The 26,998-nt window shown below is 51.6% G+C and overlaps 4 protein-coding genes across 8 annotated transcripts in view; 3 read left to right on the top strand and 1 right to left on the bottom strand.

Annotated features, from left to right (window-relative positions):
* The window catches only part of METAP1D (methionyl aminopeptidase type 1D, mitochondrial), a 43,269-nt gene extending 42,076 nt beyond the window's left edge, over window positions 1-1,193 (top strand). For all 3 annotated transcript variants that reach the window (XM_079310476.1, XM_079310477.1, XM_079310479.1), the window contains 2 exons: window positions 683-761; window positions 902-1,193. In XM_079310476.1, coding sequence (XP_079166602.1) covers window positions 683-761; window positions 902-980 — 158 coding nt within the window. In that variant the 3' untranslated portion in view covers window positions 981-1,193. The remainder of the gene's footprint in view (window positions 1-682; window positions 762-901) is intronic.
* A 3,640-nt stretch (window positions 1,194-4,833) lies between these two features.
* On the top strand, window positions 4,834-7,026 carry DLX1 (distal-less homeobox 1). 2 transcript variants are annotated; one of them, XM_079310481.1, is made up of 4 exons: window positions 4,834-5,287; window positions 5,796-5,995; window positions 6,350-6,503; window positions 6,826-7,026. In XM_079310481.1, the coding sequence occupies exons 1-4, from the start codon at window positions 4,975-4,977 to the stop codon at window positions 6,894-6,896; spliced, it is 738 nt and encodes a 245-aa protein (XP_079166607.1). In that variant the 5' UTR covers window positions 4,834-4,974; the 3' UTR covers window positions 6,897-7,026. The 2 variants fall into 2 exon arrangements, with proteins under 2 accessions (XP_079166607.1, XP_079166606.1); XM_079310480.1 differs by lacking the exon at window positions 6,826-7,026 and having other exon boundaries at window positions 6,350-6,744.
* A 7,709-nt stretch (window positions 7,027-14,735) lies between these two features.
* Window positions 14,736-16,576, bottom strand: DLX2 (distal-less homeobox 2). 2 transcript variants are annotated; one of them, XM_079310720.1, is made up of 3 exons: window positions 16,106-16,576; window positions 15,721-15,908; window positions 14,736-15,449 (listed from the first exon to the last, which is right to left on the bottom strand). In XM_079310720.1, exons 1-3 carry the CDS (start codon window positions 16,428-16,430, stop codon window positions 15,135-15,137), a joined length of 828 nt encoding a protein of 275 aa, XP_079166846.1. In that variant the 5' UTR covers window positions 16,431-16,576; the 3' UTR covers window positions 14,736-15,134. The 2 variants fall into 2 exon arrangements, with proteins under 2 accessions (XP_079166846.1, XP_079166847.1); XM_079310721.1 differs by having other exon boundaries at window positions 15,721-15,905.
* Window positions 15,833-21,736, top strand: LOC306804262 (uncharacterized protein; the record flags this gene model as incomplete). Its single annotated transcript, XM_079310588.1, has 3 exons — window positions 15,833-16,139; window positions 16,186-16,906; window positions 21,697-21,736. 3 exons carry the CDS (start codon window positions 15,833-15,835, stop codon window positions 21,734-21,736), a joined length of 1,068 nt encoding a protein of 355 aa, XP_079166714.1.
* Window positions 21,737-26,998: the final 5,262 nt, after the last annotated feature.

Below are 26,998 nucleotides of genomic sequence, written 5' to 3'. Positions count from 1 at the left end.
TACAAGTTTAAAAATTAAATGTTAATTATAAATTTTGCTGATATTTGACTCATATTTTTGGCAAGGCAGAGACTCTGCCAGCACAGTTGATTTGAGGAGGGTGAGAAGAATGTGATCGTGTCCCCAAAGCCGAGCAGCCTGGTGGCACTTAGTCATTCCCTGCCTGCCAGAGCTGCTGAGTTTGGGGACTGCGGCGGCGGTAACCAGCCGCAGCCTCGCCCCGCAGACTGATCGTGCTCACTTCCAGTCGTGGAGAACTGCTGGGGAAAAGCCTTCTTTCTCACTGTGTGGCTAAATGGCACGGCAATTAGAGGGAAATAAGAAAATTGTTGTTTTGCTGATTTAATGAACATTTTAAGCCTGTTTAAAAAATTCAAATATTTAAAACTATCTGTTGTTTATAGATGTGGTTGGTGCTTTGGTTATTATCCACACGGTTTTAATTAAAGCTTGATTAAAATTCCATGCTTTTACAAAAGAGGAACGGGCTACTTCCTACCTTGCTATTTTGTCTTCCCTTTTAATTTACATTTTAGTGTGTCAAGAGAATGCCAGCCCAGGGAGATGGGACCTGTGTGGAAGGGGAGCTACCTGCTGGGATACCCCCCCATTTCTTGCTTGTTTCACAACCCACACAGAACTGCAACTAACTTTCAAATACATTTTGTTTTTCTTGCTGCAGAGCCAATAATAATGGAAGGATCCCCCGAATTTAAGATACTGGAGGATAAATGGACTGCAATTTCTGTAGATAATAAAAGGTGCCTGATTTTTTTTTTTTCTTTTTTGGTATTTCCTAAGATGTGAAACTCATCACTGACAGCCCAAAAACCCCAAAAAGATGAGTTTTCAGGCATGGTGATGTGTTTGCCCCCTCATAACTGCTAAATATGAATTTCAGATCGGCCCAATTTGAACATACACTTGTGATTACCTCCGAGGGAGCTGAAATCCTCACTAAACTGGTGGAAGAAGCCTAAAGATGAAGCAAGGAGTGCAGAGACTTGCTGTACTTCCAGGACTTCAAGTTTCACTCGGGACAGAGAAGAGATTTCTGTAATTTCTGAGGGGAATGGGTGTTGTGTAAGTCACTCCAGGGGACAGAAAAAGCAATTTGAGGGGTTGGCTCTGGACATAGTTCTTTCTGTGTATTACCTGGTGAGTATTAATAAAAGTCCTTAGCTTTTTTGTGACCCTTGGAGCAGCCAAGCACAGTCTGCAAGTGGCAAAAGGTTTGGGGTATTCGGGATGAGGGGCAGAAAGTGACTTCCCTCTCTTCCAAATCCTATGTGGGACAAATAGATATCAGATGATACAGTCTTTAAGCAGCTGAGAGAACAGAGAAACAGCATTTTCCCTTTATAGCTGAGGTATGGAGTCAATTTGTCTTCATTGCGATTAACACAGTGCTGTTTCTCGGGCTGTAACTTCTACTAGGATGGGAAAAAGTTTCCTGAGAGTGTCAGGCAGAGGGAACAGACTCTTCCCAGCATCATTCCCAGCAGCAATCCCCCGCTTTTCCCCTCTTTTTACACAGCACAAAAAGTGATTAAAAATGAGATGCAAAGCGCTCCTCTCTGGGGATCAATAATTGCCCTGCTTGAAGAATTAGCCAGTTTGGGGTAATCACTGCTCTGTGGTGCCCATGTTAGTTAAGGGAGAGGCACTCTGCAGTTTAAGCTTCTTATGGAGGCAGAGGAGTTGACAGTCCAGGAGATGAGCCCTGACTCCTGCACAGAGTTTGAAACCAATGGACCTCATGAGCTGTGGGTCTCACTCGGCCCCGTGCTCTCTGTAGTCCAGGGCTGCCAGAGGTGCAGGGATTGATTTGTGATTTAGCCAGTTGCTGCCTGCCCTGTGAGGCCAAACAGGTCTGGCATTGGTATTTGGAGGCTACCAGGGCAGGACCTGGGCCTGTGAAACCTGGGGTAGCCTTGTAGATAATTAAAGGACTTCAGAAGTTCTGCAGGCCCACGGCAACAATGATGTGGTTTGCTACAAAGAACTTGCCCCTCGTTGCAGGCAGATGGGGTTGCATGCTGAGGGCTGGCCAGTTGCACATTCAGGCAACCAGAGTGGCTGAGCACTGGCTCCCTCAGTGGTCCTGGACAGAAGTAAACTGCTTTCTGACAGCTTTACTCTGCTGTTTGCTTTCATTCAAGTACAGTGAGCTCTCAGCTCTAATAGTTTCTAACAGCAGCTTTTCAAAAAGCAAGGACCCCCCTCCCCGAATACAGCTAACACCGCGGGGCAGCTGCTTTGCTTCATCCTCCCCGAGAGGAGCTTGGAAGGCCATAAAACCTGCAAAACAAACGATGCAGCCAAGTTTACAAATATGCAGAGATTAAACAATGCAAAGGACAGTAGGCATTGCCTGGAGGGGCATGCATTTTGTTCCCTTACATTCCGTCGCCCAGCCGCACTGCCCCTTCTGAGAGGCAATGGGGGCAGCTGGGTGTCTGGCGTGTCCCGGAGGCGCACCAGAGGCGCTTCCCGTGGATTTTGGCCGCGCCGGGCGCCCCGGATAGCATCACAGGTGCCAAGCTTCTCACCGTCGTCTGCCCTCTGCCTCCTGTCCTGCTCTTACCGCGGCGTGGGACAAGGCGGGAGCGGGGCAGCCGGGAGCAGGAAACCCCCCGCGGTCGTCGTGGGGAGACTGCCGGCAGCTCCTGGTAATCATTGCTCTCTGGGCTCCCACTCGTAACTCTGGTGGGACTGCGAGTTTTACCGGCCGCTGCGAAGCGCTGGCGGCCAGGCGGAGGCATTGATAGCGCACCTTTGTAATCCTAATTACGAATGGGCCTGAAGAGATGTCTCGGCTGTTCGGGGACAGCCAGCGTCTTGTACAAGCCCGTCCTAAAGAAGGTCTTGCCGGGCCAGCACGAGAGTCCCGATGTGGCAATCGCTCCCGCGGGGTCAGGACGTCCTGCGGCCGCGGCCCCTCCACGCCCGCCGGAGCCGCGCTGACCGGGGCCAGCAACGCACGGAGGGGCGGGGGCCCCGCTCCGCAGGACGGGGGCGAGCAGAGCCTCACCGAGCAGTCCGCGGGGTTTTGGCGGGGTTGGATGGACTGTGGTTCGCCCCGGGACTGCCTGTGTCCGGCCGATCGGAGGAGAAGACAACAGCCCCGGGGGACGCGGAGCGGCCTCCGCTCTCTCAGTTGGCAGGCTGAGGCGGCGAAGGTGCCGGGGCTGCCGGGGTGCCCTGTTCCCTACCCGGTCTAGCTCGCTGACCCGCCTCGGCTGGTCACTTCCCTGGCCAGGAGGGCAGAGCTGGCTGCCGGGGGAGACTGCGTGCGTGCGGTAACACCTCCACTGCCCCTTCCGCGCCAAGCCTCGGAGAGTTAGTGAGAATGAACTTTGCGTGTTGCGAGCAAAGCAAAAACCCCCCAAAACACTGAGAAGAAGAAAAAGAAGGGGGTGGGGGAGGGGAGAGAAGGAGGTAAAAGAGTCGTTAGGAAACGGGCAATTAAAACCGACAGAGCCGCTAATGAAAGGGAAAAAAGAAAAAAAAGAAAAAAAAAAAAAAAAAAAGGCCAGGAGCAGAGGGACTCGGTTGTGCCAGCTTTGCACAGTCAGGGGCGGCTGCTTCAAGGGCCGTCGCTGCCCGAAGGAGCCTGAACACTATGCGGGCTCTGCCGGGGGTGCCCCTGCCCCTCTGCCGGCGCTAATATCTCTAACGACATCGACGCTGCGATTTGTTTTGAATATTCACTTTTATTGGTGTTCTCCCTTTGCCAAAATGTGCTTGATTGCATAGATGTAATGCCGTGATAACTGCGCACCCTAGACAGCCTAGGTGCAACCGGGAAAGTTCAGCCCAGGCCAGATCAAATCCCAGGCTGTTTAATGCTGGAAGGCTGCATGTTGCTATTAGTGTTAAATATATGGCTAATTATGCGTATGAAAATTAAACATCAGTGTTATGCTAATGGGGCCGCCTTCAGCTGTGGATCAGAGCACTTGAGACTAGCATTTAATCAAATGAATCAGTAACTAATACATCTGCACGTGTGAACTTTCACAAGATCATTTTCCTGTTACAGTCACACCGCAGAATTATGAAAGAAATAATTATCAACACTTTCTAATTATCTAGCAAAGTAATTTGGGATTCATCGTGGGCTTTCTGGGGAGGATCTCCTAAGTCCCACCTCATTTACCGCTCACGCACGCGGAAGTTTTCATTTTAAGCTCAAATGCGCCGTTGGGCCCTTTCAGGGCGATTTGGTTTGGTTGGGTTGGTTTTTTCCCTTTAAAACCATGACGGCGGCAGCCGGGCGGCGCTGGGACCCGCTGCCGGGGCCGAGAGCCCCTGCGCGCCCGCGGAGTGCGCGCGGCCCGGCGGGCGGGGGCCGCTGGCTTTGTCCGCGGGTCCCGCCGCCGTCTGCCGGAGCGGGCCGGGCAGCTGCACGAACCCCCGCAACCCGCCGAGGCCGGCGGAGCGCGGCCGCTGTCCCCTCCGCGCCGCCTTCGCGGCGAGGGGCGGAGAAGGGCGGAGGGGATGCGGTGCCTTCCGCCGAGCTCCGGATGGGCGCTCTCGGTCGGCGGCGGCGGCGGGAGCGGGCGGCCCGCGATGGGAGCGGGCTCCCGGCCGGCTGCGGGGCGGGCTGGCCGCCGCCGGCGCTCGGGCGGGCGCGGCGCTGCCTGCCCGGCTCTCCGCGCTCACCGGGGTCCGGGCGAGCCCCGAGCGCCTCGGACCAATCCGAAGCGATTATGCAAGACGGCGAACCAATCAGCTCCGCCGTCTCATGAATATTCATAGACTTGGCTGAGTCAAAGCTTTTAGGCGAGTTTGTGTAGATCTACAGCATCATGCTTAGACTTTTCAAAGAGACAAACTCCATTTTCTTATGAATGGAAAGTGAAAAACCCTGTTTCGCTTAAATTGGGTTCTTTCCTGTCCTGAGAAACACAACAGACCCCAAAAAGGCAAGCTGAAGAGAGAACACACACACAGACCAAGCGACAAGAAATGACCATGACTACCATGCCAGAGAGTCTAAATAGCCCCGTCTCAGGGAAGGCTGTCTTTATGGAGTTTGGGCCGCCCAGCCAGCAAATGTCTCCTTCTCCCATGTCCCACGGACACTATTCCATGCACTGTTTACACTCAGCGGGCCACTCTCAGCCTGACAGCTCGTACAGCACAGCTTCGTCCTTCTCCCGACCGCTGGGCTACCCCTATGTGAACTCGGTCAGCAGCCACTCGAGCAATCCCTACATCAGTTCAGTGCAGTCCTACCCCAACAGCTCCAGCCTGACTCAGACCCGGTTAGAGGAGACAGGTAGGTGCACTCGGCTTTGGGGAGGGGGGGAGGGGAGGAGGGAAGGCAAGGCGGGAGGGAGGGTGTTGTATTTTAAAAAATCTATCGGGGGAAAAAATTAAATTAAATTACAAAATATTAGTCAAGAGAGGCTGAGGATCGCAGGGGACCAATACACAGAGCACACAATGCTTGGCTGGAAAAGAAACCAACCCAGATGTGCACGTATTAGTCTTCGTAATTATTTATTGCGTAGCGCTATAAACAATGTATGCAATTAAGGGTAATTAAACCTAAACTGCAGCCTGTAAAAATAGCAAACTTTCTCTGGGAAGAAGCCTGGGCTGCCATAATCGCCCGGAGCCTTTGTTAGCGTTAGTCGAGCTTCACTTTTCTTCCTTCTCATTATTGTTATTGTTGATGTTGCTGTTGTTATTGTTACTGCTGCTGCTGCTGCTATTACTGTTACTGCTATTATTGCTATTGCTGCTATTATTATTATTTATTCTGCATCGTTTGTTGTTTGTAGGGGCCGAATCGGAGAAAAGCACTGTGGTAGAAGGAGGGGAAGTTCGCTTTAATGGGAAAGGGAAAAAAATCCGCAAACCCAGGACTATTTACTCCAGTTTGCAGCTACAGGCTTTGAACAGGAGGTTCCAGCAGACTCAGTACCTGGCTCTGCCCGAGAGAGCCGAGCTCGCAGCATCTCTGGGACTCACCCAGACCCAGGTACAGCTCCGACTGAGCCGGCCCCTATCCCGTGTCTCCTTCGTGTCCCCACGGTCGGCGTGGGAGACCACACGCGTAATGCACACGGGTCACAGCCGCTGGCAGCGGGGCGACACCCGTCCCGCCACGGGGCGCTCCCGGCACTGGGGAAGCCCCCGCAGAGCCCACTGGAGTGGGCCCAGGAGGGTCCTGCTGGGTGGCTTGGCGTCACAAAATAGCACAGCCATTGCGAGGGGAATGAGGGAGAGAAGCTGGGGGACCGCCGCGTGGGGGGGTCCGTCGTTCCCTGGGAGGGATGGGGGGATGCTGGACCATAGCGGAGGATGCTGAGCTCTGCCCCGTTCCCCTTTGCAGGTAAAGATTTGGTTTCAGAACAAGCGCTCCAAATTCAAGAAGCTGATGAAGCAAGGAGGGGCCGCTCTGGAGAGCAGCGCCTTGACCAACGGCAGGGCTCTCTCGGGCAGCTCGCCACCCGTGCCTCCAGTGTGGAATACCACCTCTGCCTCCGGTAAGGCCTCGTCGGGGACCCCGGGCACCTACATCCCCAGCTACACGTCGTGGTATCCTTCGGCCCACCAAGAAGCTATGCAGCAGCCGCAACTGATGTGATTATACATACGTTTTCCCCTAGCGCAAGCACTATCGACCCCAAAAAGAATTAAAATTATTACGGGGAGAAAAAAAAAAAAAAAAAAAAAAAAAAAACTAAATCAAATAAAAGGAAAGGGGGGAAAAAAGAGAGGGGAAGAGAGAGAGAATTTAAAAACAAAAACAAAAACACAAAAGAAACCCAAGCAAACAAACAAACAGGAGGTCTCTTGCCCATCCAGCCATTAGGACGCTGCACGGTAGCTCGGTGCAGGAGAGCACAGATGTGATGCGGGCCGGTTCCCACCGCTGACAGCTGACGGAGCGGCCCCGAGCACGGCACAACAGCCTGGGAGCAGAGCGAGCGCCGGCCGCGGCTTTGTGGGACAATCAGAAAAAGATGTCTGGGGGGCGGGGAAGCCCTCTCCTCTGTCCTGTCTGTCTGTCTGTGTCTGTTGAAATGTAGGTCATTTATTTACTACCCCGATCTGACGGTCTCTTCAATTGCAAGGGTGAAGGAGGCTGTACAATTTACCAGAGCTTCTTTCCCGCGACATTTTCTGTACCTTTCACTATCCATCTGTATATTTTTTGTTGTTGTTAAAAGGGGAAGACAGGGAGTTTATTTATTGATTTAAATTACCACTATGAGAGTGCTAGAAACAAACTCAGCTTGCTGAGTGTACTGCTTGGACGCACAGTTTAAACAAAACCACAGACGGTCCGTCGTCCCGTTCCCCCCCCTCCACCCCGAATAAATCACCACGAGGGAAGGATGCGATTTTAACTTTTACAATAACTTTTATACTTCGTTGGTGTGGAGAGTTTTGGTCCGAATGATTTGCATTTCTCGCGTATTTAACAAAGGAAATAAATGCACATTGTTTGGTACTCGGAAGTGGAATTGCAGCAGCTGCCGGCGCTTTGCTAAGGTGAAGCAAGGCGCAGAGGACGGAACGAGGGCCCGGAGGGCGGCGGGGGGGACCCACCGGGAGGGCGGGCGGGCGGGCACACCCGCACAGTCCCGGCGCGGCCTCCCCGCGCAAAGCCGGCCCGAAGTCGAAATGCACAAACCGACGTGCAGGAGCTACTCGCTGTACATATTTTATTCTTAATTATTATTATTATTATTATTGTTCTGTAAACATGTTGCACAAATTTAGCCTTTTTTAATTATTATTATTATTATTATTATTATTTCCGTTCTGTTTCGTGTGGCTGTAAAACATGATGCTTTGTGTACTGAGATCTTGACATTTTACTTGTGAAATTCGGAAAATGTGATAAACTAAGCTCGGCTGTGTTTAGTGTTCTATATGTCAAAGTTTAGTTTTATATTGAGAATGTTAACTTATTGCTTTGTATCTGGGGGAAGAAATGGAAAAAAACCCACACAAATCTTTGTACATAAGTTATAAAGTTTCTTTGAGACAGTAAAATTATGGTTTGAAAAAAGAGACACGCATGCTCCCTGTCTCGTAGCGCGGCCGGGAGTGGGGTCCGGGCCAGGCTCCGCGCTCCGCGGCGGGACGGCGGTGGCCGTAACCGGGAGAGAGACGGAGGAGCGACGCGTCCCGGACAGGCAGTCTGTTCCCCCGTGTGCCCGGCCGGGCCCAGTTAGGCGGCGACAACCCTCGCGATGGTCGCGGGACCCTCGGCGGAGAGGTCGCTCGGAGTCGGGGGAGAACCGGGCCCAGCTGCTGGGATGGGAAGGGGATGTGATCAGAGCCCCAGGCCCCGTCCCGACAGCCGAGCCGGCTGCCTACCCGCGAGTCCCACGGGAGGCGAAGCAGTGCCGGTACCGCCGCGGTCAGCCCAGCCCCGGTCTGAGCCGTGCCCGCTTCCCGGGCTGGCGCAGCGCCGGGCGCAACCCGCGGCTATTGCTGGGGTGGGTAAAACGCTGCAGAGCGGAGGGAGCTCGCAGCGGCTGGGCTCGGCCGGCCACCCGTGCCCATCTCTGCGCGCAGGTTCCGCGAGGGACCGACTGTGCAGCCCCGCGGGGCCGTGCTCACTCGCCCGCAGTGATACGCGCGCAGTCCCCAGTGCGGGGCCCGGCGCGCAGCCGATGCGCGGCAGCGCAGCACACGCGGTGCGGCGGCCCTCGGGGTGCTGCACCCGCCGTGGAAAGCTCTCCGCAGCTCCGCATTTCCCGCGGTGCCACGGCCCGAGCCCGGTCCCGAGCGGCCCGAAGTCCCTAGCGCAGCCGGAGGGCTCCCGTAGCGCCCCAGGACCGGCACAGCTCCCGCCGCGGCTCTGCCGGACACCGGACGCCTTCGACCGGGCCGAAGCGGGGTGGCCAAGCAGCTCGGAGAGGTTTAAAGATATAGTAACTTCTCCTAATTCAATAACGTCCTGCTAACAGTTCAAATAGAGAAATTATCAGTTTTGTCTCAGCGAGGCGGTCTTGAGTTAGAGGCTATTATAATTGTACATTTGAAAATGTTAATCTCAATACAGGCCTAATTAATTCTGCCTTGTTGCTGACAAGTAGTTCATCAAATATCTGATTCGAAGATTTTCATAATGAGGATATTAATTAAACTATGAATAATCCAAAGGTGCTTATATTGAAACAATACCTCATTACAATGATTAAGCCCTGATTTCGAATATTATACCTTTACCAATTGTCACCCGGCAAACACAACCTTATGGATGAGTCCGTAAATGGCAAAATGTAATTTTGGGATATACTTTTCCTTGTTGGGGAAAAAAAAAAAAAGTGCCCCTCATTTTCAAACACTTCTGAAATAGGTTACACACAGCTTAATGATGATCAAAATGACTCTTTTCTGCAAAAAAAGACCCCAAAGTGCGCGTACAGCTGCAAACCCAAGAGGGTCAGCATCATTTCACTGTATTCTCTTCTTGATTACAAGCCGAGCCCATCAAACACAACATAATTACAGTAATTTCAGGTTTATTTATTCTAATGCAGTTTCCCCATCTCTCTGGTAATTATGAGCAATTTTTTCGCCCAGGGAATCTTTTTGCATTAACAAAAGAGATAACGCACTGAAAGCCAAATTTGCTGTGCATTGAGAAAAGCGAAGAAAAAAAAAATAAAATAGGTGCGAGCTGCCATCTCTGCAATTCTCCTATATTGGAGCTCTGCAAATTGCTTGCAGGTGTATGGAGCAGAGCTGTCAATAGGAAGGGGCTTCCAAATTAGCAAATGCACAATGTTGAAGTAATGAAGACAGACTTAGCAAAATTGCCAAACAACAGATACCTCTTTAATATCTTCTACCCAAAAAGAAAAAGGGGGAAAAAAAATCCCCTTGGAGTGTCCCTGCGAACCCCCTTCAATAGCTGGGGATGTTGTACATGTGTCAATCTAATTGCAGAGCACAGAGCGGCCCCTGAAACTAGAAAAAAAAAAAAAATCAAATATCAGAGCCCAAGCCCGTTCGCATTCGGAATTCGCTCCCTTCGTTTGACAGAGGGGGATAAGAAATCCCCGCCGCCGCCCGCTCCGCTCTCCGCGCCACCGCCACTCTCATGCCAGTGAAAAAGTGCCATGTCCCCCCCGCGCCGGCGCCTTTCCCCCCCGCCTCCCGGCTCGGGACCGGGCAGTAATGCTCCGCTTCGCAAGGAAGCGACAAACGCGCACCACGAAACCACCGCCAAAACCGAGCGCCCGCCGGCGCCGGCAGCCCCGGGCAGCGCGGCAGCCCCGGGCGGCGAGTGCCCCGCGCCGCTCCGCCCGCGCCGGGCTCCGGGCTCGGCTCGGCTCGGCCCGCGGGACGCTCCGGCGCGGCGCGGCTCGGCTGTGCACGGCATCCCCACATCCCGGCCCGCCGTCACACTCCCTTCCTCGCCCCGGTGTCGCCGGAGGGAAGTTTTGCGGGGAGAGCGGGTCGGCGGAGCCGCCGCCGGTATTTCCCCCCTGTCCCGGCCCGCGCGGGGCATCCGTCCGCGTCGCGCCCCGTGCACTCACCTACCCCCGCGAGAAAGGAGCCTGTGTCGCCACCCTTACCTTCCGCCTCAGTCCCTGAGGCTCTGGGCACAAGTCTTTGCTTTACAACAAACCAAAGGACCGAACGCGGCTTTTTGCTACGAAAGTTAGAAGAACGAGAGAGTGTGAGAGAGAGGGAGAGGATCGGGGAGGGAGAAAGAAAGCGAAAAAAAAAAAAAAAAAAAAAAAAAAAGTCGAGCACAATAATAATATCCTGAGAGTGCAAATGTGGATTGAGATCCCCCAGAGATGCACATGCCTCTGAGCGCAGCAGCCTTTTTGCAGCTCTGCTCTTGCAGAATATGACTGAAATTTTCTGCTATATAGCCTCTGTCTTTATAGCTGATGAAAAAAAATTGCAGATTATTAGCATAAATGTTTACTCTTCATTACGCTGATGACATTGTGCACTCGAGATCTTGGTAATCTTTGGGAAAATTATGAGTAATTTTTAAAAATTTTAAAGCAGCAGCAGTTACCATGCAATTCAGGCTAATTCTGCGTAGGCTCCGAACGGATATAATTATCGAGGAGTCAAGATGTTATGCTAAAAACTATGCATTGATATTCCCATTTATTATGTACATACAACTTTGACAATGTTGATGCTTGAAATAGCAGGAAATTGTCTTGCGCAAAAATTACAGTCCATATTAGGACATGTGAAATTGCGAAGAATTATATAGTAATTGCAGGCTTTCAGATGGGAGAGCCAGAATGCTCAAACTAGTGCAAATGTGGATAAAATTACAGATCAGAGCAAAAATTAGGGAAAAAAGGGGTCTGGGATTTTTCAAGTTGGCTATAGGATTCCGGAAGTGTCTAATGCCACATGATTGCTGCAGCTTTAGGGGAGACATTCATGCCTCAAATAACTCCTTTTGCCAGAGCCGCTTTAATTGAATTTCTCGTGCTTTCTCTTTTCACCGGGCAAATGAGTAAATTGCCTCCCCACGGTACAAGCCCGGCCGGCCCCGCCCGTGCTCCAGGGGGGGCAGAGGGTGCCCCTCGGCCGGGCTGCTGCCGTGCCGCCCTCCCGGACCGGGCTGCTCGAGTAGCCATCGCTTACCCCGGCCCCCCCCGAGACCGGCCCCGCTCAGCCGCCCCCCGGCCCGCAGCCGGGACCAGGCCCGGTGGGGGGCGGAAGGGGGAACCTCGGCGCTGGGCCGTGGGGTGGAGCCGTCCCAGCCCCCCCAGCAGCTCCCTCCGCCGCTCCGCAGCCCTGCCCGGAGTGCTGCGGGGCCAGGGCGTCTCTCGCCCCCCGGTTATCCCGCGAGTTTGGCCGGCTCCGGGCGGCCGATCCCCGTGCAACTTGTGAGGGGGATCACGGTTCCCAGCGGCGCGTGCCCCGTCCTGTCGGACAGGAAAGGAGCAGAAGAAAACTGGTCACCATCACACGCATTTCTATATGTGTGCATCTGCGGTGCGCGGGAGCTGCTGTAACGCGCCTCTGCATCCGCCGGTCCCCGCACCGTGTGAGCCGCATCTGGGATGCGAGCAGCGGGGGAAATACGGAGCCTGGGAGGACTCTGGAAGATACGGGGATGCTGAAGCACGAAAAACCCCATCGCATACACCAGGTGCGGACATCCCAGAGAGGACGGATATCAGCACACAGCACATAAATAGTAATAAATAAATTATAAAATAGTAAATGACAGAAAGAAAGCACGGAGGCTCCCGTCCTGGGTGTGGTGTGCTCTGCTTCCCGACCGCTGATAGCGTTCCCCAATTGGGCAGGTCCCTGTCCCAGGGATCCCACGCCGTTATCGGCATCCCGCCCGACCCCACGGAGCCGAGCACCACCGTGCACCGCAGTGCTACATCGGTCTGGAGACACTGGGCTAGGAGAGACCGGGGCGCAGACGTTTGAGGGGAACCTTTATTTAACTGCGTGAAACGCCTGTATTAGCGATGGGGCGGGGGGACGGGGAGGGAACGGGAATGGGAATCGTCTCCGTCCTGGCCGTGGCCCGCGATCACGGCTTCCTCGTGCATCCCGGACGACCGATTTAGCAAAGCTTGTCACCTGACAAAGTAGTGTATCCCACTTTTCCCCCCTCTCCGCCCCGAAACACCGCGCTGCTGTGAACTGAGCTCCTGCCGGACCCCGAGGCCGCGGGGCTCGGCGGTGCTGCTCGCCACGCGTGCCGCCCCGCTCCGTGCTCGCATCCCCAGCGCTTCACCGTCCGCCAGCGGGGAAACGACTTCTCCCCGGTCCGAGCGGGGGACGGAAGCCGCTGCCACCAGGTCTCCCTGCGGCCCGAGGGAGGGGGAAGGAGAGGAGAGATATGGGATGGGTCGGCCCCCTGTGTCTTGGGGCGGCTCTGAGGTCTCATCCCCGTCCTGGCCGCGGGGTCAACGCCGGCACTGGAGGGCAGCTGCCGCTTTCCCCTTTGTCTCTCCCACTCCCTCCTCTCGCTTTCTTTGCACCCGACCCTCACCTTCCAACATCCCTCCGTCATTCTTTGCTTTTCTTCACTCCTCCTTCGCCCCCCGCCTCCCCTCGTCCCCAAGCTTTCCCCAAGCTCTCACAAGCAATCTGCCCTGCTGCTTTTCCCCCTTCTTTCCCCCCCTCCCTCTTTCCCCCCTTCTTTCCCCCCTCCTCCCGACGTGTCTCCTTGTGGGGCCGCCCCCCTCCGCCTTCCTCGGCCCCGCCCGGGCTCCTCATGCCAAGGCCTCTCGGAAGAGTCTCGGCCAGGCTGCGCATTCGCGACCCTGGGCAAGCTGGCCTGGGCCTTCATCTTGTCTGCAATGGGATCTTCAGCACGGTTCTCTCTCCCCATGCCTTCTCCAAGAATGCCGGGGTCCTCGTGGTGATGAAAGCCAGAGATCCCTTTTTTCACCCACTTTTGCTTCTTCCAGCAGCAATGCTTCCAGGGATGCAGCCTGCAGGGGTTTGTCCCTCAGGGTTACAGCTTGGAGTGCCACAACCGGGAGATGACATCCCGAGTGGGGCGGCCCCGAAGGATGCAGCAAAGGTCATCAAAGTGAGGGTTCAGCTCAGAGGGGTGCAGGGAGTGTTCCAGAGGGTTACATCCGGGAGGGGTTCAGCCGTCGAGGGATACATCCCATGAAGCTGCAAATTGGAGGGTGTGCTGCCTGGGAAGGGATTCAGCCTGGAGATGTTGACCTTACGAGGTGCATCCCAGAGGATTTCAGCTAGGCGGGATGAAGCTGAAGGGCTGCATCCCAGAGGGGAACATCTTGAGGGGTCCAGTCCTCAAGGGGCACATCTCAGAGAGAATCCAGTCCGTGCCTCCAGCCCTTAAAGCACCACAGAGAGGCTCTGGGCAGCCACCAGCTCTGGCCCAAACAAAGATCCCATGCAGGTTACCGGCCTGGGTGCTATTGCTGGAGGGGCTAGGCGAAATGCCTCTGGATCAGGGCTGCGCCCCAGGACCAGCTCCAGGACTACTACAAATCCCGGGAACGGTCCTGCCTCAAACCCCTCCAGACCGCCACGGGAAGCTGTGAGACGGCAGCAGTCTGTCCCGGGTGAAATGTCGCTGGCGCCAGCAGGCGGGAGAGGGGGAAGGGGGGGCAGCTCTGGGCTGCTGCAGGCAGCGCTGAGTGATTCATGGCCTCGCCGAGAAGACTGTCAGGGGCGAGATTTTATTGTAGACGGGAAAGAGGGGAAGGAGGGGGGAAATCGCAGGCTTGCGGCAATAGTTACAATGAGGAGGGGGCAGAGGGGACGCAGCTCTCCCTTCCAGCGAACACCCGCTTCTGAAATGACACCCTCAACCTCCTCCATCCCCCAAAAACTCAGCGTGGGCACCATGGAAACAATAATTTATTTAAATAATCTCTGCTTATTGTAAAAGAAACATTAATGAATGTATAAGTTTTCCATAATAAATAACCAAAAATACACTTTGTTTGTTTTGCTGGGTTTTTTTTTTTTTTCCCACGACGCTAGACATCAAACAGACCAGGAGCATGTCAGTGGCAAGGTTGCCGGCGGGGGAAGAGCAGAGGGGGTGGAGAGGAGGGCTCGCTGCGGCTGGCGCCCGACCCGGGGAAGCCCCATCGGGGCAAGAAACCAGCCCGGAGGCAGGGCACGGGCGGGAGCACCGGCACCGCCGGCTGTGACCGGCCCCCGCCCCCGCCGGACGGTTTCGTTCACGGCTAAAAGATACCTTAAACACTGGAGGCTTCTGTTTTAAATCTACATATAAAAATTATTTATCTTTTTTTTTATCTTTTTTATTTTTTAATCCCCAACACGAATGTGAGGTTATCCGCAAAGGCACCTATCAACTTTAAAAAAATAAAAAGTAAAGTTAATCAGAGTTCTGCACCGGTGGTTTGATGAAAATGCTGGGGAAGAGGAGGAAGGTGGACGGAGAGAAGAGAGGGAGGCGAGTACTTGCTCCGCAGCGTGGTTGTTTACACGGCGGAAGGGAGGACCCCACGGGGCCGAATGCACACGGGCCCCGCCAGTGGCAACGGGGCAGGACGGGGTGCGGAACGGCTCCTCTCCGGCGGGATGACCGGGGCCGGAGCCAGGCTTCACCAAAACACCAGTGCTGCACGTCGGTGCCCCGCGGCTGCCGGGGTGCGGCCCGCGGGCTTCAGTCTTTACAGCGCCTAGAAGATGCTGCCGCTGCCGTGGTGATGCGGGGGCTGCGCCGGCTGCGGAAGGGGAGCTGCCGCCGGCAGATGCGCGGGGCCGGCGGGGCCCGGTGGGTACCACGAGTAACTACCGAGGAAAGCGGCGGCGGAGCTGGGGCTGGCGGTGCCGGCGCCGCCCCCGGTACGTGGGTGCGGAGCAAAGTCCCAAGCGGGGGGCGAGGAGGGAGAAGGCGGCGAAGAGCTACGGCGAGGAGGTGGCTCCGCTGGGATCTCCCCGCTTTTCCACATCTTCTTGAACTTGGAGCGGCGGTTCTGAAACCAGATCTTTACCTGCGGGGAAAGGGATGTCAGGCGGCCGCTGATTCGGCGGCGCCTTCCCGGCGCCCAGACCGCCCGCAGCGGAGCAGGGACGCGCGGCTTTCGCCGCTCCGAGCATCCCCGGCGCTGCCTCAGCGGCGCTGCCGCTTCGCCCGCACTCCCACCCCGGGCCGTCGAGGCGCCATGGGCCGGCCTTCATCCCATGCTCGCACCGACTCCGCGGAGGGCGACAAGCCCCGGCAGGGCGGCAGGTGCCCGGGGCCCCGCGGCGGGAGAGCCTTACCTGCGTCTGGGTGAGGCCGAGCGAGGCCGCCAGCTCCGCTCTCTCGGGCAAGGCGAGGTACTGGGTTTTCTGGAAACGCCGCTGAAGAGCCGCCAGCTGGAAGCTGGAGTAGATGGTCCGGGGCTTCCGCACTTTCTTCGGCTTCCCGTTCACGATCCTGATCTCCGGCTCGCAGTCTTCCTTCTCTGCTGCGGCAGAAACGGCAACCCCAGTGAGGCGAGGCGCCCCCGCCACCCCGGGCCCTGCTCTCAGCTCGGCATCGCCGCCCGCCCCGTCGGGCAACCCACCGGGAAGGAAGACTCTCCCGGCCCACCCCGTGTGCAGAGCCCCGACCGCCTCCTCGCCAGGGTCACCGAGCCGTCCCCCACGCGGGGCTCGGACGTACCGGAGTCGTTGTTGGCCGGAGAAGCCCTGCTGCCGTAGGGCCCGTAGGAGCCGTAGGCGCCCCCGTAACCCACGTCGTAGGCGGCCTTGGCAGAGTAGGGGGCGGTGCCGCCGCCCGCGTAGGGGTAGGAACTCACGGGGCCGTATGGCGGCCCGCCCGCTGCCCCGTGCTGCTGGTTGGTGTAGTAGCTGCTGTCGGTGGCCGTGGAGACGGGCAGCGTGGGGGACTCCTGCGGCTTGTGCAGGCCGCCGTGCTGGTGGTAGCTGCTGGCGGAGATCTGGCTGGTGTGCATGTCCGGCATCAGACTTTCCAGCACCCCCGTCATCCCGCGCCCCCGCCCGCCGGGGCCCGGGTCGCCGTCCCGCGGCCGTCCCGACCGGGGACAGGCGGTCAGAGCCGCGCCACCATGGTGGCCGCGCTCCGCCGGGCGGTGCAGCCGCGCTCCCGCCGCCGCCCGCAGGACGGACTGTGCGCGCCGCGCGCCGCCGGGACGGCATTTAACACCGGTCACGTGGCGCGGCGTACGTCACCTAGCAACAGCCAATGCGGAGCCCGCCCGCGCCGGCTCCCCCGGGCTCGCGGAGCGCGGGACAGCAGCGGCGCCGGGCGTGCGGACGAGCGGCCGCAGGGTCGCCGGGGACCGGGACCTTCCCCGCCGTGCGGCTCAGGCTGCCGCCCCTTTGGTTGGACGGGGCGGGCCGATCCGCACCAGCGAGGGCGCGGGGCTGTGGCTCAGCCCGGTTGCTTCTGCCGTGCTGTCTCTGGTGTGTGCCCCCGTCTGGCCCGCGCATCCGTGTCTCCGTAAGCGGCATGCCCACGCGGGCGCGCCTTACGGCGGGCGGCGCTGGGCGACCGCGTTTGGGGTTCCGTCTCAGCTATTCTGGCCCCGCGAGAGCGTGCACCGTGCACATCACGGGCGATCAGTTACCGCTGTCTGTGGCAGAGCTTTCCAGTGAAATCTCCATAGCGTTACACGCGGAGGGACGACATTCCGCCTCAGCACGCGTGTTTTGTACAGCAGCTGGTGACAGCGCCCGCACCTGTTGCCGCCCAGGCAGAACGGCGGGGCCGGAGGTGCCAGGAGCCCGCGAGCGGCCGCCTGTGTCCCTGTCCTGGCGGCTGGCTGTTCCACCAAGGCCGTCGGGGCCGGCTGTCGGTCGGGCGCGGCGGCGCTGCCCTTGGCCGCCCTCTGCCGGGGGCAGCGCCGCGGGGCAGCTATGCAATGGTGTCTCAGGTGCGCTGAGTAGCTCTTCGGAACTGATTTTTATTCCTACAATGTTATTTCCCTTATTCCACTGTCCCGCCGCGGATCCGGGCGGTCTGCTAGGGACCCCGTTCCTTTCTCAGGGAGGAGGCCACGCGCGTGCGCCCGCGTCCCCGCGGGAGTCTCACGTGTATTCAGCGTGGGCAAGGGTGGCTGCAAATGTGACCACAAAAAGCCTCTAAAAAAGGAAAAAAAAAAAAAAAAAAAAAAAGGGTCCGGCCGCCGTCGTGTTGTTTGCGAGGGCCGGGGGCACGCGGCGTACCTGGCGACCCCCGCGCGCCCCGAGCCGCGCGTGCTCCCTCAGCCCGCTCGTCGCGCTCGCCCCGCCCGGCGGGGGCCGCTCCCTCACGGCCGGGATGCCGGTGCCGGTGCCGGGCATCCCGCTCCCGCCCCGGCCGCTTGGAAGAGGACGGCGGCTGGAGCCTGTCCGTCTGTGCCTGCGGCGTGGCGGCGCTGTGGCGAGCGCAGGTGAGCGGGGCTGGCCCTGGTCGTCTGCCAGCGGCAGGTGGGCCCCGGAGTGGGGCTGTGGGAGATGGGGCGCTCGGCTGAGGCCGAGCCCCGGGCGCGGCCTCCTTGGGAACCGACGTGTCCCGAACCCGACGGGATAACGCTGGAACCTGGCGCCCGGCCCTGCTGGCCAGCGGGGGCCGGAGCGGCGGCGGTCACGGAGAGAGCTCGGTGCCTGCAGCAGTGGCTCTCGTGCTGCTGACTCTCCCAAATGTGCTCAGGGCAAAAGAAAACCGGATTCTGTAGTGCGCCGTGTGAACGTACTGCTGTCGCAAGTGACATCCGTGTAGCACCGTTCCTGTCCATCGCTGGATGAGGGCCGGCAGTCTGGCTGTCAGCAGCAGCGGGACGATCAGCACCTTTCGTTAGTCACCTGAAGCGTGTGAGGTAGTTTAAAAAATACAAAGGGGAAAGGACATTTCATGTCACACTGAGGATTTCATAAAGCAAAGGACTTACTCGGGAATTTTTCTTGCTATATGGCATTTTGTTTTTTTAATGAAATTAAATAGTGCTATATAGCATGTACATGGTGATCTGTGCAAAAAGTAAATGGCATGATTTTGTTTGCTTCGGCTTATATTAATAGTTTTTCTTGTGCAAGTTGTTCCTCATAAGTTGATCCAAGGGCTCACAATTTTAAATGAATTGTCAAATGATAGTTGCTCCAGAGTCTTATGGCTTTGTTTCCACAGTTTGTTTTGCCTAAGTGGAGGCAAGACTTGCTGGAATGGCCATGAGGGAGTTACTTTTGCATTTATTCACGTGGCTGATCCTGTAGATCTGATTTTGTTATTTCTAATTTACTTGAACTTTTCTTGTGAGGTAGTTCTTTTCAAAACCAACTTGTATAAATAAAGGCATGATTAAGGGAGGAATGACACCAGGCAGCAGGAAGAAGGAGAAAAGCTTGTTTTAGGTGAGAGGTAACTACCATGAATGTTTTGCAACACACTTTTCTGAATCAGTCATAGTATTATTAGGAGTTGAAAAAAATAATGGCATTAAGCTACCCTCATGTTTATGTGTTTTCATGTTCTTGTGTTGAGCTAATAATTTTAATTTTGCTTTTTTTTTGTTCCCTGCTTTGGGAATTGTGAATGTTCCATGGCTGGGTAATTAGAAAAGACCCAGAGACTGGGGAGTGAGGGAAAAATCAGAGGGGAGTAGGAATGTTGTGCATACCTGCTGTTAACACTCGGCAAATCTGTTTGGATTTGGTGTAATAGATCATGTGTTATTATTCCTATCCTGTGAGAAGGAATGCTTGTATGACACAAAATGCATATCTTATGCACATTGGTCATTCAGTTGCACATGGGAGAAGGATGCTTGCCTTCTTGCTGCAGAGCAGTTCAGTGATCAAAAGTTTTGGTCATGAGGTTTATATGAATGTGCAGCACTCATTGCCAGAGGCAACAAAACAATTGAGATGGCTTTATTGTTGTTGACTTATTTGTTTTAGAAGCATCCTCATACTCATGTGGACATATTTCAGTGTCAAGTACGGTAAACACAGTGTATATAAACAGAAGAGAGGACCATCAGTCTTTAAAATCATCATCTTCAACTTATCAGCTTGTATTAATTTATTATTATTAAAAAAGGCAGTTGTATGATTCATATATATGGCTATGGTAACTCCAGCCTGGTATATTTTGTTTAATTTTTTAATTAACTATTATTCCTATTATTCCTATTATTCCCATGATTCTCTTCCTGAAATAGACTTCATCTGACAAAAACGTGAAAAACACTTAGGGGCTGGCTCTATATATGTGGTATAGATTTAACCTAGGATCAATGGAACACATATACAGTGTTTTATCTCTAGTTTCACTGGAAGAGAACTGCACTTAACATTAAGAATGAGGTTAGTTTTTAATCTGTTGTATTTTTAAATATTATTTTACCCACTATGATCCACATTTGGCTGAATCATTTCACTTACTTCAGCAAGAATGTGGTGAATCTTAAGAGATGGGCCTGTTATTTCTGATAACACTGCACAAAAGTGGTTGGACAGTAGTCTCTACTGCAGTGGCATGTTAACAAGTATGGATTTCTTTCCATGGCTATGGGAAATGCTTTCTAGTGGATTTATAGTGATATAATGCATGGTATAGTCCTGACTGCTTGCCTTAATAATTGAGGAGTAATATAAATCTTGTGCCAGATGAAGCCATGAGGAGAGTTTATTGCTTGCTTTGTACCTATGAAATCAGGTATTGCACTCAGGAGTGATGGTAACAGTTCAGTTTCCTTTTCTGAGGGATTAAGTGTATCAGCTTTTGGGAAATTGTACCAATCTTTTCAATACCCTTCCCTAAGCTTGCTACCTGCTGTGCTTAGTTTCAGAATCCAGCGTTATCGTTTTCCTCTCTAAAAACTGTTTATTGTCTCATTCATCTGTACATCAGATTACTTCATTCCAAAAAATCACATAACTCTTCTGAGAAGAATATGCCCCCTTGTGTGGCTCCCTGAGGATTCCTTTCTTAGCCCCTTGTTGTAAACAGCTTATACAAGCGTGACATGAGACATGGGTTCTGTAAAATCCTTTCAGAGTTGTTTATTAAGCTGTCTTGGTCTCAGATTATCTTTCTCAGTGATGATTCACTGGCAGCTCAGCACCTTTCTTCAGCAAAAACCTTTGCAGACTGGAGCACAAACTGTGACTTTTAATAGTGGATTAGTCTGGTTATTTAGCACAGGTGTTTCTCAGTTGTTCAATGATTTGTTCAATGTACATTCAATGTACAATGGTGAGGAAGTGCACAACCTGGTGCATTAGGGTGAATATCTAATAGCAGCACATTCTTGGGTCTGCTGCAGATTCTAGTTGCTGCAGATGCTTGGTGTGGGAAGGGAGGTCTGTGTGCAGAATGTGAAGGCAGTAGAGCAGCAGTCCTTGTGGGTTTTAGGAATAAAGCAGAGTATGACCAAACACTTCCTCTTGCCTCTTTTAAGACTGAAATTCTACCTTGTTCTGTGGTGGGGCCCTTGTACGTGTTCCCATCATCTCTGAGGCTTCCAGTTTGTTTTTTTTTTACCAGGTATACTATAAGTAATACTACTGACAAAACCAAAAAAAACTGTGTGCTTTTTTTTTGTGGTAGTTTTGTCGAGGTTTTTTGTTTGTTTGTTTTTGTTTTTTTTTCCCTCTTAATAGAATGAGATTGGTGAAATAGCTAGAAAATAATCTTTTTGCTAGTGTTCTGTGGGAATGTTAACTGTCCAGAGGCTGGGCAATCACAGCTGCAGGTACATGTACACTCCAGAGCAAGTGCTGTGAGTCCACTTTAGAGTTGATCTGAGCACACTCAGGTTCAGTCAATAGGTAAATCTTTGTCGAAAGTGTTTTGTGTGTGAATATTTAAATGAAAAAAAAAATCTTTAGTAAGAGCATGCATGAAAAATGCTTTCAAGATGAATCATTAGATAATTTCTAATATTGCTGTAGATGACAAGTGCGAGAGAAGCTGAGAGGCGTATTTTGTGGGAGCAGATTTAAGCTGAGTTGATAATTTGTATCATTATGAACTGTTGTTTTGCACAGGTAATAGAGAACATTTTTATTTTCCTTGACTGTAATGTCTGTACAACCTTTACCTGTGAGTCTAAGCACAGTGGAAGCAAACTTCAACACTGAGAATAACCTGCTTTGGTGTTAGCTTAAATAGGATTATTTTAAGGGTTCCACTTAGTGGACAAGGGTGTTTGGAGCTCAGAAATGTTACATCACCTTATTGTACTGGATGAATTTTGATTTGTAGTGCCAGTGAACTGCCTGATGTGTGAAGTGTGCTTTCTTCTGCAGGATCTTGTTTGACCTAACACCTCCTATGACTGGCAAATAAAAAAGTCTGTTCCTGATGGAAAACATGAATGACTTGCTTGGAAGGATGAGATGTGTGTTTTGCTTTAAAGAAGATATGTAGAAGAGCAGATCTTGTAAATGGATTGTACATCTGCAAAGTCCTTGGGGCAAATCCTAGATTGCTACATTCCCATCTGGAATGACACACTAAATTGACTCAAATTGTGGACCATGCAAAATGCAGAGCCTCTTCATGGGCATACTTGGACATATGCTCTGGGATTTGGCGCTGGCTATTCCCTTTGTAAGCATCTTAAGTAAAAATGATTAATTGCTCAAAATTTTAAATTAAAAATAAAATCTTCTTTTTTGTATATACAAAAGTTAAAAATTAATTTGCTTTGAAGTTAATTTGCTTTTTTCTTTTGGTGGTGAATTAAACGTGATCAGAAGTGAGTGTGTTGCTATGATCTTGACTGGGAAAGCCCCAGCTGCACCATGACCTGTCTGGGGGACCTTTTCTTCAGGCTGTGGAGCTGAAGTCCGTCGTGTAAGTATGAAAACAGGGAATTTTGGGCAGTGAATTGTCTGTGAGGAATGCTCAATCTCATAATTTGCACACATATCTTCTTGAAACTGCTTCTCCCTTGGATGGAAAGGGGTGAAAGTAACTGTGTTCAGGTTCACAAGAGTTACTGTCCTTTTGTTTTCTTGTGGATGCTTGCTTGCAACATTGGCAGATGATTTGCACATGTATTTCATCTCATAGTATTTTTCCTGTTGGCAGAATGCCTAGATCTGAGAGGCCTTTTATGAACACTGATGTAAATCTAAATAAATTAAATTAGAATGTTGTATTTTACCTGTATGCATATCTGTCAGGGGTTAACGTTGTCATCCAAGGAGCTCAAGCTTCTTAATTATTTTTTTCTTTTCAGCTTGGAAGTTAAGAAAATATCTAAGAAGAAAAGATCTTGAAAACTGAGAAAGCAGAGAATTGCAGAGATAAAGTGGTAGGTGGGAAGTTAAATAAGTGAATTCTATTGCCTTCAGGTCCTCTCCTGACTCAGTCCATATGGGACTTTGCATGTAATTTGCAAAAGTTGTTGGAAAGTGGATTAAGAAAAATGTGAACATGAACCTGTAAAGACTCTAAGTGGCCACAGGGTGTCCCCACTGTTCCACGCTGATGCAGCCTGATAGGCCATTGATGCTACTGTACAAAGCTTGATATACCTCTTAAACATGCTATTTTATATGTTGCAGGTCTTAGCGTTTATTTATATTTTTCCAATGCTTGTTTGTGGGCAACTAATTAACATCTAGTCATCTAAATGGAGGGAGAAGGGGGAAAAAAGGAATTGGCTTCCCTGTTTTGCTTGCTTTAGGTCTGAGTTCTCTTTTAACTTCCAGAGATTGGGTATGGACAAGTCTTGATTTTTCTGAAGTAACTGTTATTCATTCCCTGTGAGTGCAATTTGGTTGCTGAAATTAAAATGAGAATTTATTCAGAAAGATAGTTTTCTGTCCACTTCTAAAAACCTGCTAGAGGAGGTTTGAATGTTAACTAAGAAAGTGAAGTGGCATACTTATCTAAGGGCTTGTCTGAACAACATTGGTGGCATCAAATTAAGGGGTGAAAGTAAAAGTAATATTTATGGGCTCTTAGGGTGGCTTACTTTAGATATGGTTTAATTTAAGCAGAAGTGAGGCATTCTGCACAATAAATGCATCCAAGTGGGAAGCTGGTGCAGAAAATAGCTACAGTAGTAAAATTTACACCCTGACTTCTGAATAGTGTATATGTCCCCAAACTCTGAATGGACAGTATGTGATGGATCAGACTGTGGCTGATACTGCACAAGGATATGTGCCCTACTCCTGCAAGTGTTCAAGGCCAGGACAGGACTTAGCACAGCCTGTTTAGTGGAAAGTGTCCCTGTCTGTAGCCAGGATGTTTGGGCTAGGTCATCTTTAAGGTCCTTTCCAACCCAAACCATTCTGAAATTCTCCAAAAAGTATACAGCATAAGGAGCTCTGCATTAGGGCTGGGACTTCATGTTTTACTAAAACTGTGCTGTTATGTGTAGGCTGTGGCAGCAATGCTTTCCTTAGTAATTCTTTATAGCTACATAAACTATATCTATCTGCTTCAGCTTTTCACCTTTGAAAATCACAATGTGTGTTTTAAAGTCAGATAGTATTTGAGACGAGAAACAGTGATGTTTTGGGTAGTCTGTTGTGCCTGAAAATTCATGCAGTGAGGCTTTTTACTTTGAGTACAGACAGATACACATTACAATTACACATGTCAATTACCATGGTATTTTTTACATCATTCAGACTTTCAGGAAAGCCTGAAGAACAAACTCTCCTTTTGCAAGCAACTTACTGCTTTGGCTTGTCCCTTCTACAGTGCAGGAGCTGTGAATTATATTTTTGTATCAGTAGCATACCTGCCTTTTCTTACTGAATTGAATCATGCAATACCAGCAGTGTTCTGTAATCTTGTTTATCTGGTGGCTTCCAGGCGTGGATTGTCTGTCCTACTTCAAATAGCTCTATAGGCCAGACTTATTTAAATAATTACAATAATTGTGCCGCAAACATATGACTGATATTTCACCTAGATGTGCTTCCTTGGGAGTTGGTGATTTTGAATTTCCTTTCTTAAGAACTGCTCTTAGAAGTAAGCCTGGAGTACAACAGTGAGTTAATATGCAAGCTAAGTCTATACTTTTCCATGAGGACAAGCAACTGAAATCTACATGATTATATATGTGTGTTGTGGGTTTCTGCTGGCCAGATACCAGACACTCTTTAAAGCTGCTCACTCATTGCCCACTGCAGCTGGACAGAGGAGAGAAAATTTAACAAAGCATTTATGAGTTGAGGTAAGGGCCAGGAGAGATCACTCATCCAATGCCATTGTGTGCAAAACAGGCTCAACTTAGAGATATGAAATGAATTTATTACTAACAAAACCAGAGCAGGATAATGAGAAGTAAAATAATCCCTTAGAGACACTCCCCCCTCCACTCCTCTCTCCTTCCAGCTCTACCTCCTACCCCAGTAGTGCAAGGAGACGGGGAATGGGAGTTATGGTCAGTTCATCACCTGAGACTTCCCCTGCTGCTCAGGGAGAGTTGTTCCCCTGCTGCATGGTGTGGTCCCTCCCACAGGAGAAAGTTCTCCATGAGCTTTTCCAGCACGAGTTCATCTCAGAAGCAGCAGGTCCCTCAAAACTGCTGCAATGCGAGTCCATCCCACGGGCAACAGTTTCCCTCAAATTTCTGCAGTGTGGAAATTTGTCGAAATTCTACAGTGAGGGTCACTCTCCCATGGGATGCAGTCCTTCAAGGAGAGGCTGCTCCAGCCTGGGTAATCTCCATGGATTACCCATGGGCTCACAGTCTCTTCTAGGCATCCATCTGCTCCAGTGTGGGGCTCCTCCTCGGACTGCAGGTGAATGTCTGCATCCCTGTGGATCTCCATGGGCTGCAGGGGCACAGCTGCTTCACTATGATCCTCCCCACAGACTGCAGAGGAATCTCAGCTCCAGTACCTGGTGCCCCTCCTGCCCCTCCTTCTTCACTGATCTTGGTGTCTGCTGTAGTTCTTCTCACATGTTCTCACTCCACTCTTCTCTACTCACAATTAAAACTGTGCCACAACTTTTGATTCCCTTTAAAATATGTTATCATAGAGGCATTACCACCATTTCTAATTGGCCCAGCCTTGGCTAGCAGCATGTCCATCTTTGGAGCCACCAGGGATTGGCTCTGTTGGACATGGTGAAAGCTTCTCACAGAAGCCACCTCTGTGGCACCCCCACAAAGGGGGAGGAGGCCATGCAAACCTAATACAATGTGTTTATTATTGAAAGAGCTTGGGGGAATACAAATGCTTTCTCTTTTCTAGTGTGCTATACCTTCTGGGTTTTTTATGTGGAAATATAACTTGGCTCTTTTGTATTTGTGTTTTTCATGACCAGTGTGAAAGGATTTTTATAAAGGAGACAGATGCTATTACCTAATTCGGTATATGAAAGATTTCTGCTGGGCCAGATGCATATTACTGCTTACTGTTGCCTGCTTAATCAGTTGTCATTGACATCAGAAGTAGTTTTGCATGAAAGAAAATATCCAATGGAGTTATTAGCACTATTCAAAACAATGGAACTCTCAATGTCCAGAGACTGCAAATCTTGAGTTGGATCTAGTCTTTGAGCTCTTGCACTGACTGATGTGAAGGGTTCCAGTGATGAAAGCTGATTACCAAGTGGATGAAACTTTCACAGTGCTTTTGGAACCAAAAGGCTGCAGTTGCAATACAGTGTGTGCAAGCTACCTGTGAGCTGGGAATTGATGCGTGGGCAACCGGGCTGTTTAAGCTTTGAGTGATGGGTTTTGTAAGGAGCCTGCAGTGCTAGCAATCAAGAATCTTGTATGTATCTTAGTGCTTGGAAGAGTGAACTGCATTGCTAAGTGCACTGCAGCAAAGGAAAAAGCTTCCTTACAAATGGGATTTTTTATGCCCTGATTGAAGAACTGTGAACAGTTGCTCTTGGACAATGTAAGACAGCACATATTGGAGGAATAATTGCCTTCCAGACATAAACTATACAGTATAAGGATTGCATGCTTGCTTCATAATACTCTTTGTGTCCCCTTGGTTGCCATCTCTTTTTTTTTAATTTTTTTTTTTTTTAATTTTTTTTTTCCTGCATACACATTTCTGGAAGGGAATAATTAGCACAACTTTTCAAAGAGAGACCTAGTTGCCCAGAGGTTATGAATTCTCTCATTTTCTCATTTCCTGGCAGGAATAAGGCAGGAGATGGAATGCCTTCCTAGGTGGGTTCAGATTATGTTCCCCATCTCATTTGATACATCTGTCTCTGTAAATGGTTAGGAGTAGGCAGCAATAAGAAATATTGTCTCAGGCCTTCTATATGCAGTACGGTAATGATGGCATGACTCCTTCAGCTTTGTGCCTTTGTGGCATAGGAATGCATTGATGCTGTGGTTGGGGTATAGCAGCTCTCAGCTTGCTGTGGTAATGGGCATTTGGATACTGCTGTTTCTGACCTGAGGAAATGTGTGCCATGTCTTCAGCCAGCCTGACTTTGGGAAAGAAAAACTGAGTGAGGGACATTTCATGTCCAGGTGATTTGCTTTAAGTTAACTGGTCCAGTCTTGATAAAAACCTAGGAGCAGAGACTGATAGGAAGGTGTATTCATAGCCATGTTGTCAGGAGAATAAGTTTTCTCCCAGGAGATGGCACATTTCCACTAGGTTT

The sequence above is a fragment of the Erithacus rubecula genome (genome assembly GCF_903797595.1).
Source record: "Erithacus rubecula genome assembly, chromosome: 8".
NCBI classification, from domain to species: Eukaryota; Metazoa; Chordata; class Aves; order Passeriformes; family Muscicapidae; genus Erithacus; species Erithacus rubecula.
This window is presented reverse-complemented; position numbering and strand designations above follow the sequence as displayed.

Coding starts and splice junctions, on each gene's coding strand:
- DLX1 (XM_079310480.1), top strand. CDS start 4,975: ATGACCATGACTACCATGCCAGAGAGTCTAAATAGCCCCGTCTCAGGG. Junction 5,288..5,795: donor GACCCGGTTAGAGGAGACAG/GTAGGTGCACTC, acceptor TGTTGTTTGTAG/GGGCCGAATCGGAGAAAAGC. Junction 5,996..6,349: donor TGGGACTCACCCAGACCCAG/GTACAGCTCCGA, acceptor TCCCCTTTGCAG/GTAAAGATTTGGTTTCAGAA.
- DLX2 (XM_079310720.1), bottom strand. CDS start 16,430: ATGACGGGGGTGCTGGAAAGTCTGATGCCGGACATGCACACCAGCCAG. Junction 15,909..16,105: donor TCCGGCCAACAACGACTCCG/GTACGTCCGAGC, acceptor TTTCTGCCGCAG/CAGAGAAGGAAGACTGCGAG. Junction 15,450..15,720: donor TCGGCCTCACCCAGACGCAG/GTAAGGCTCTCC, acceptor CTTTCCCCGCAG/GTAAAGATCTGGTTTCAGAA.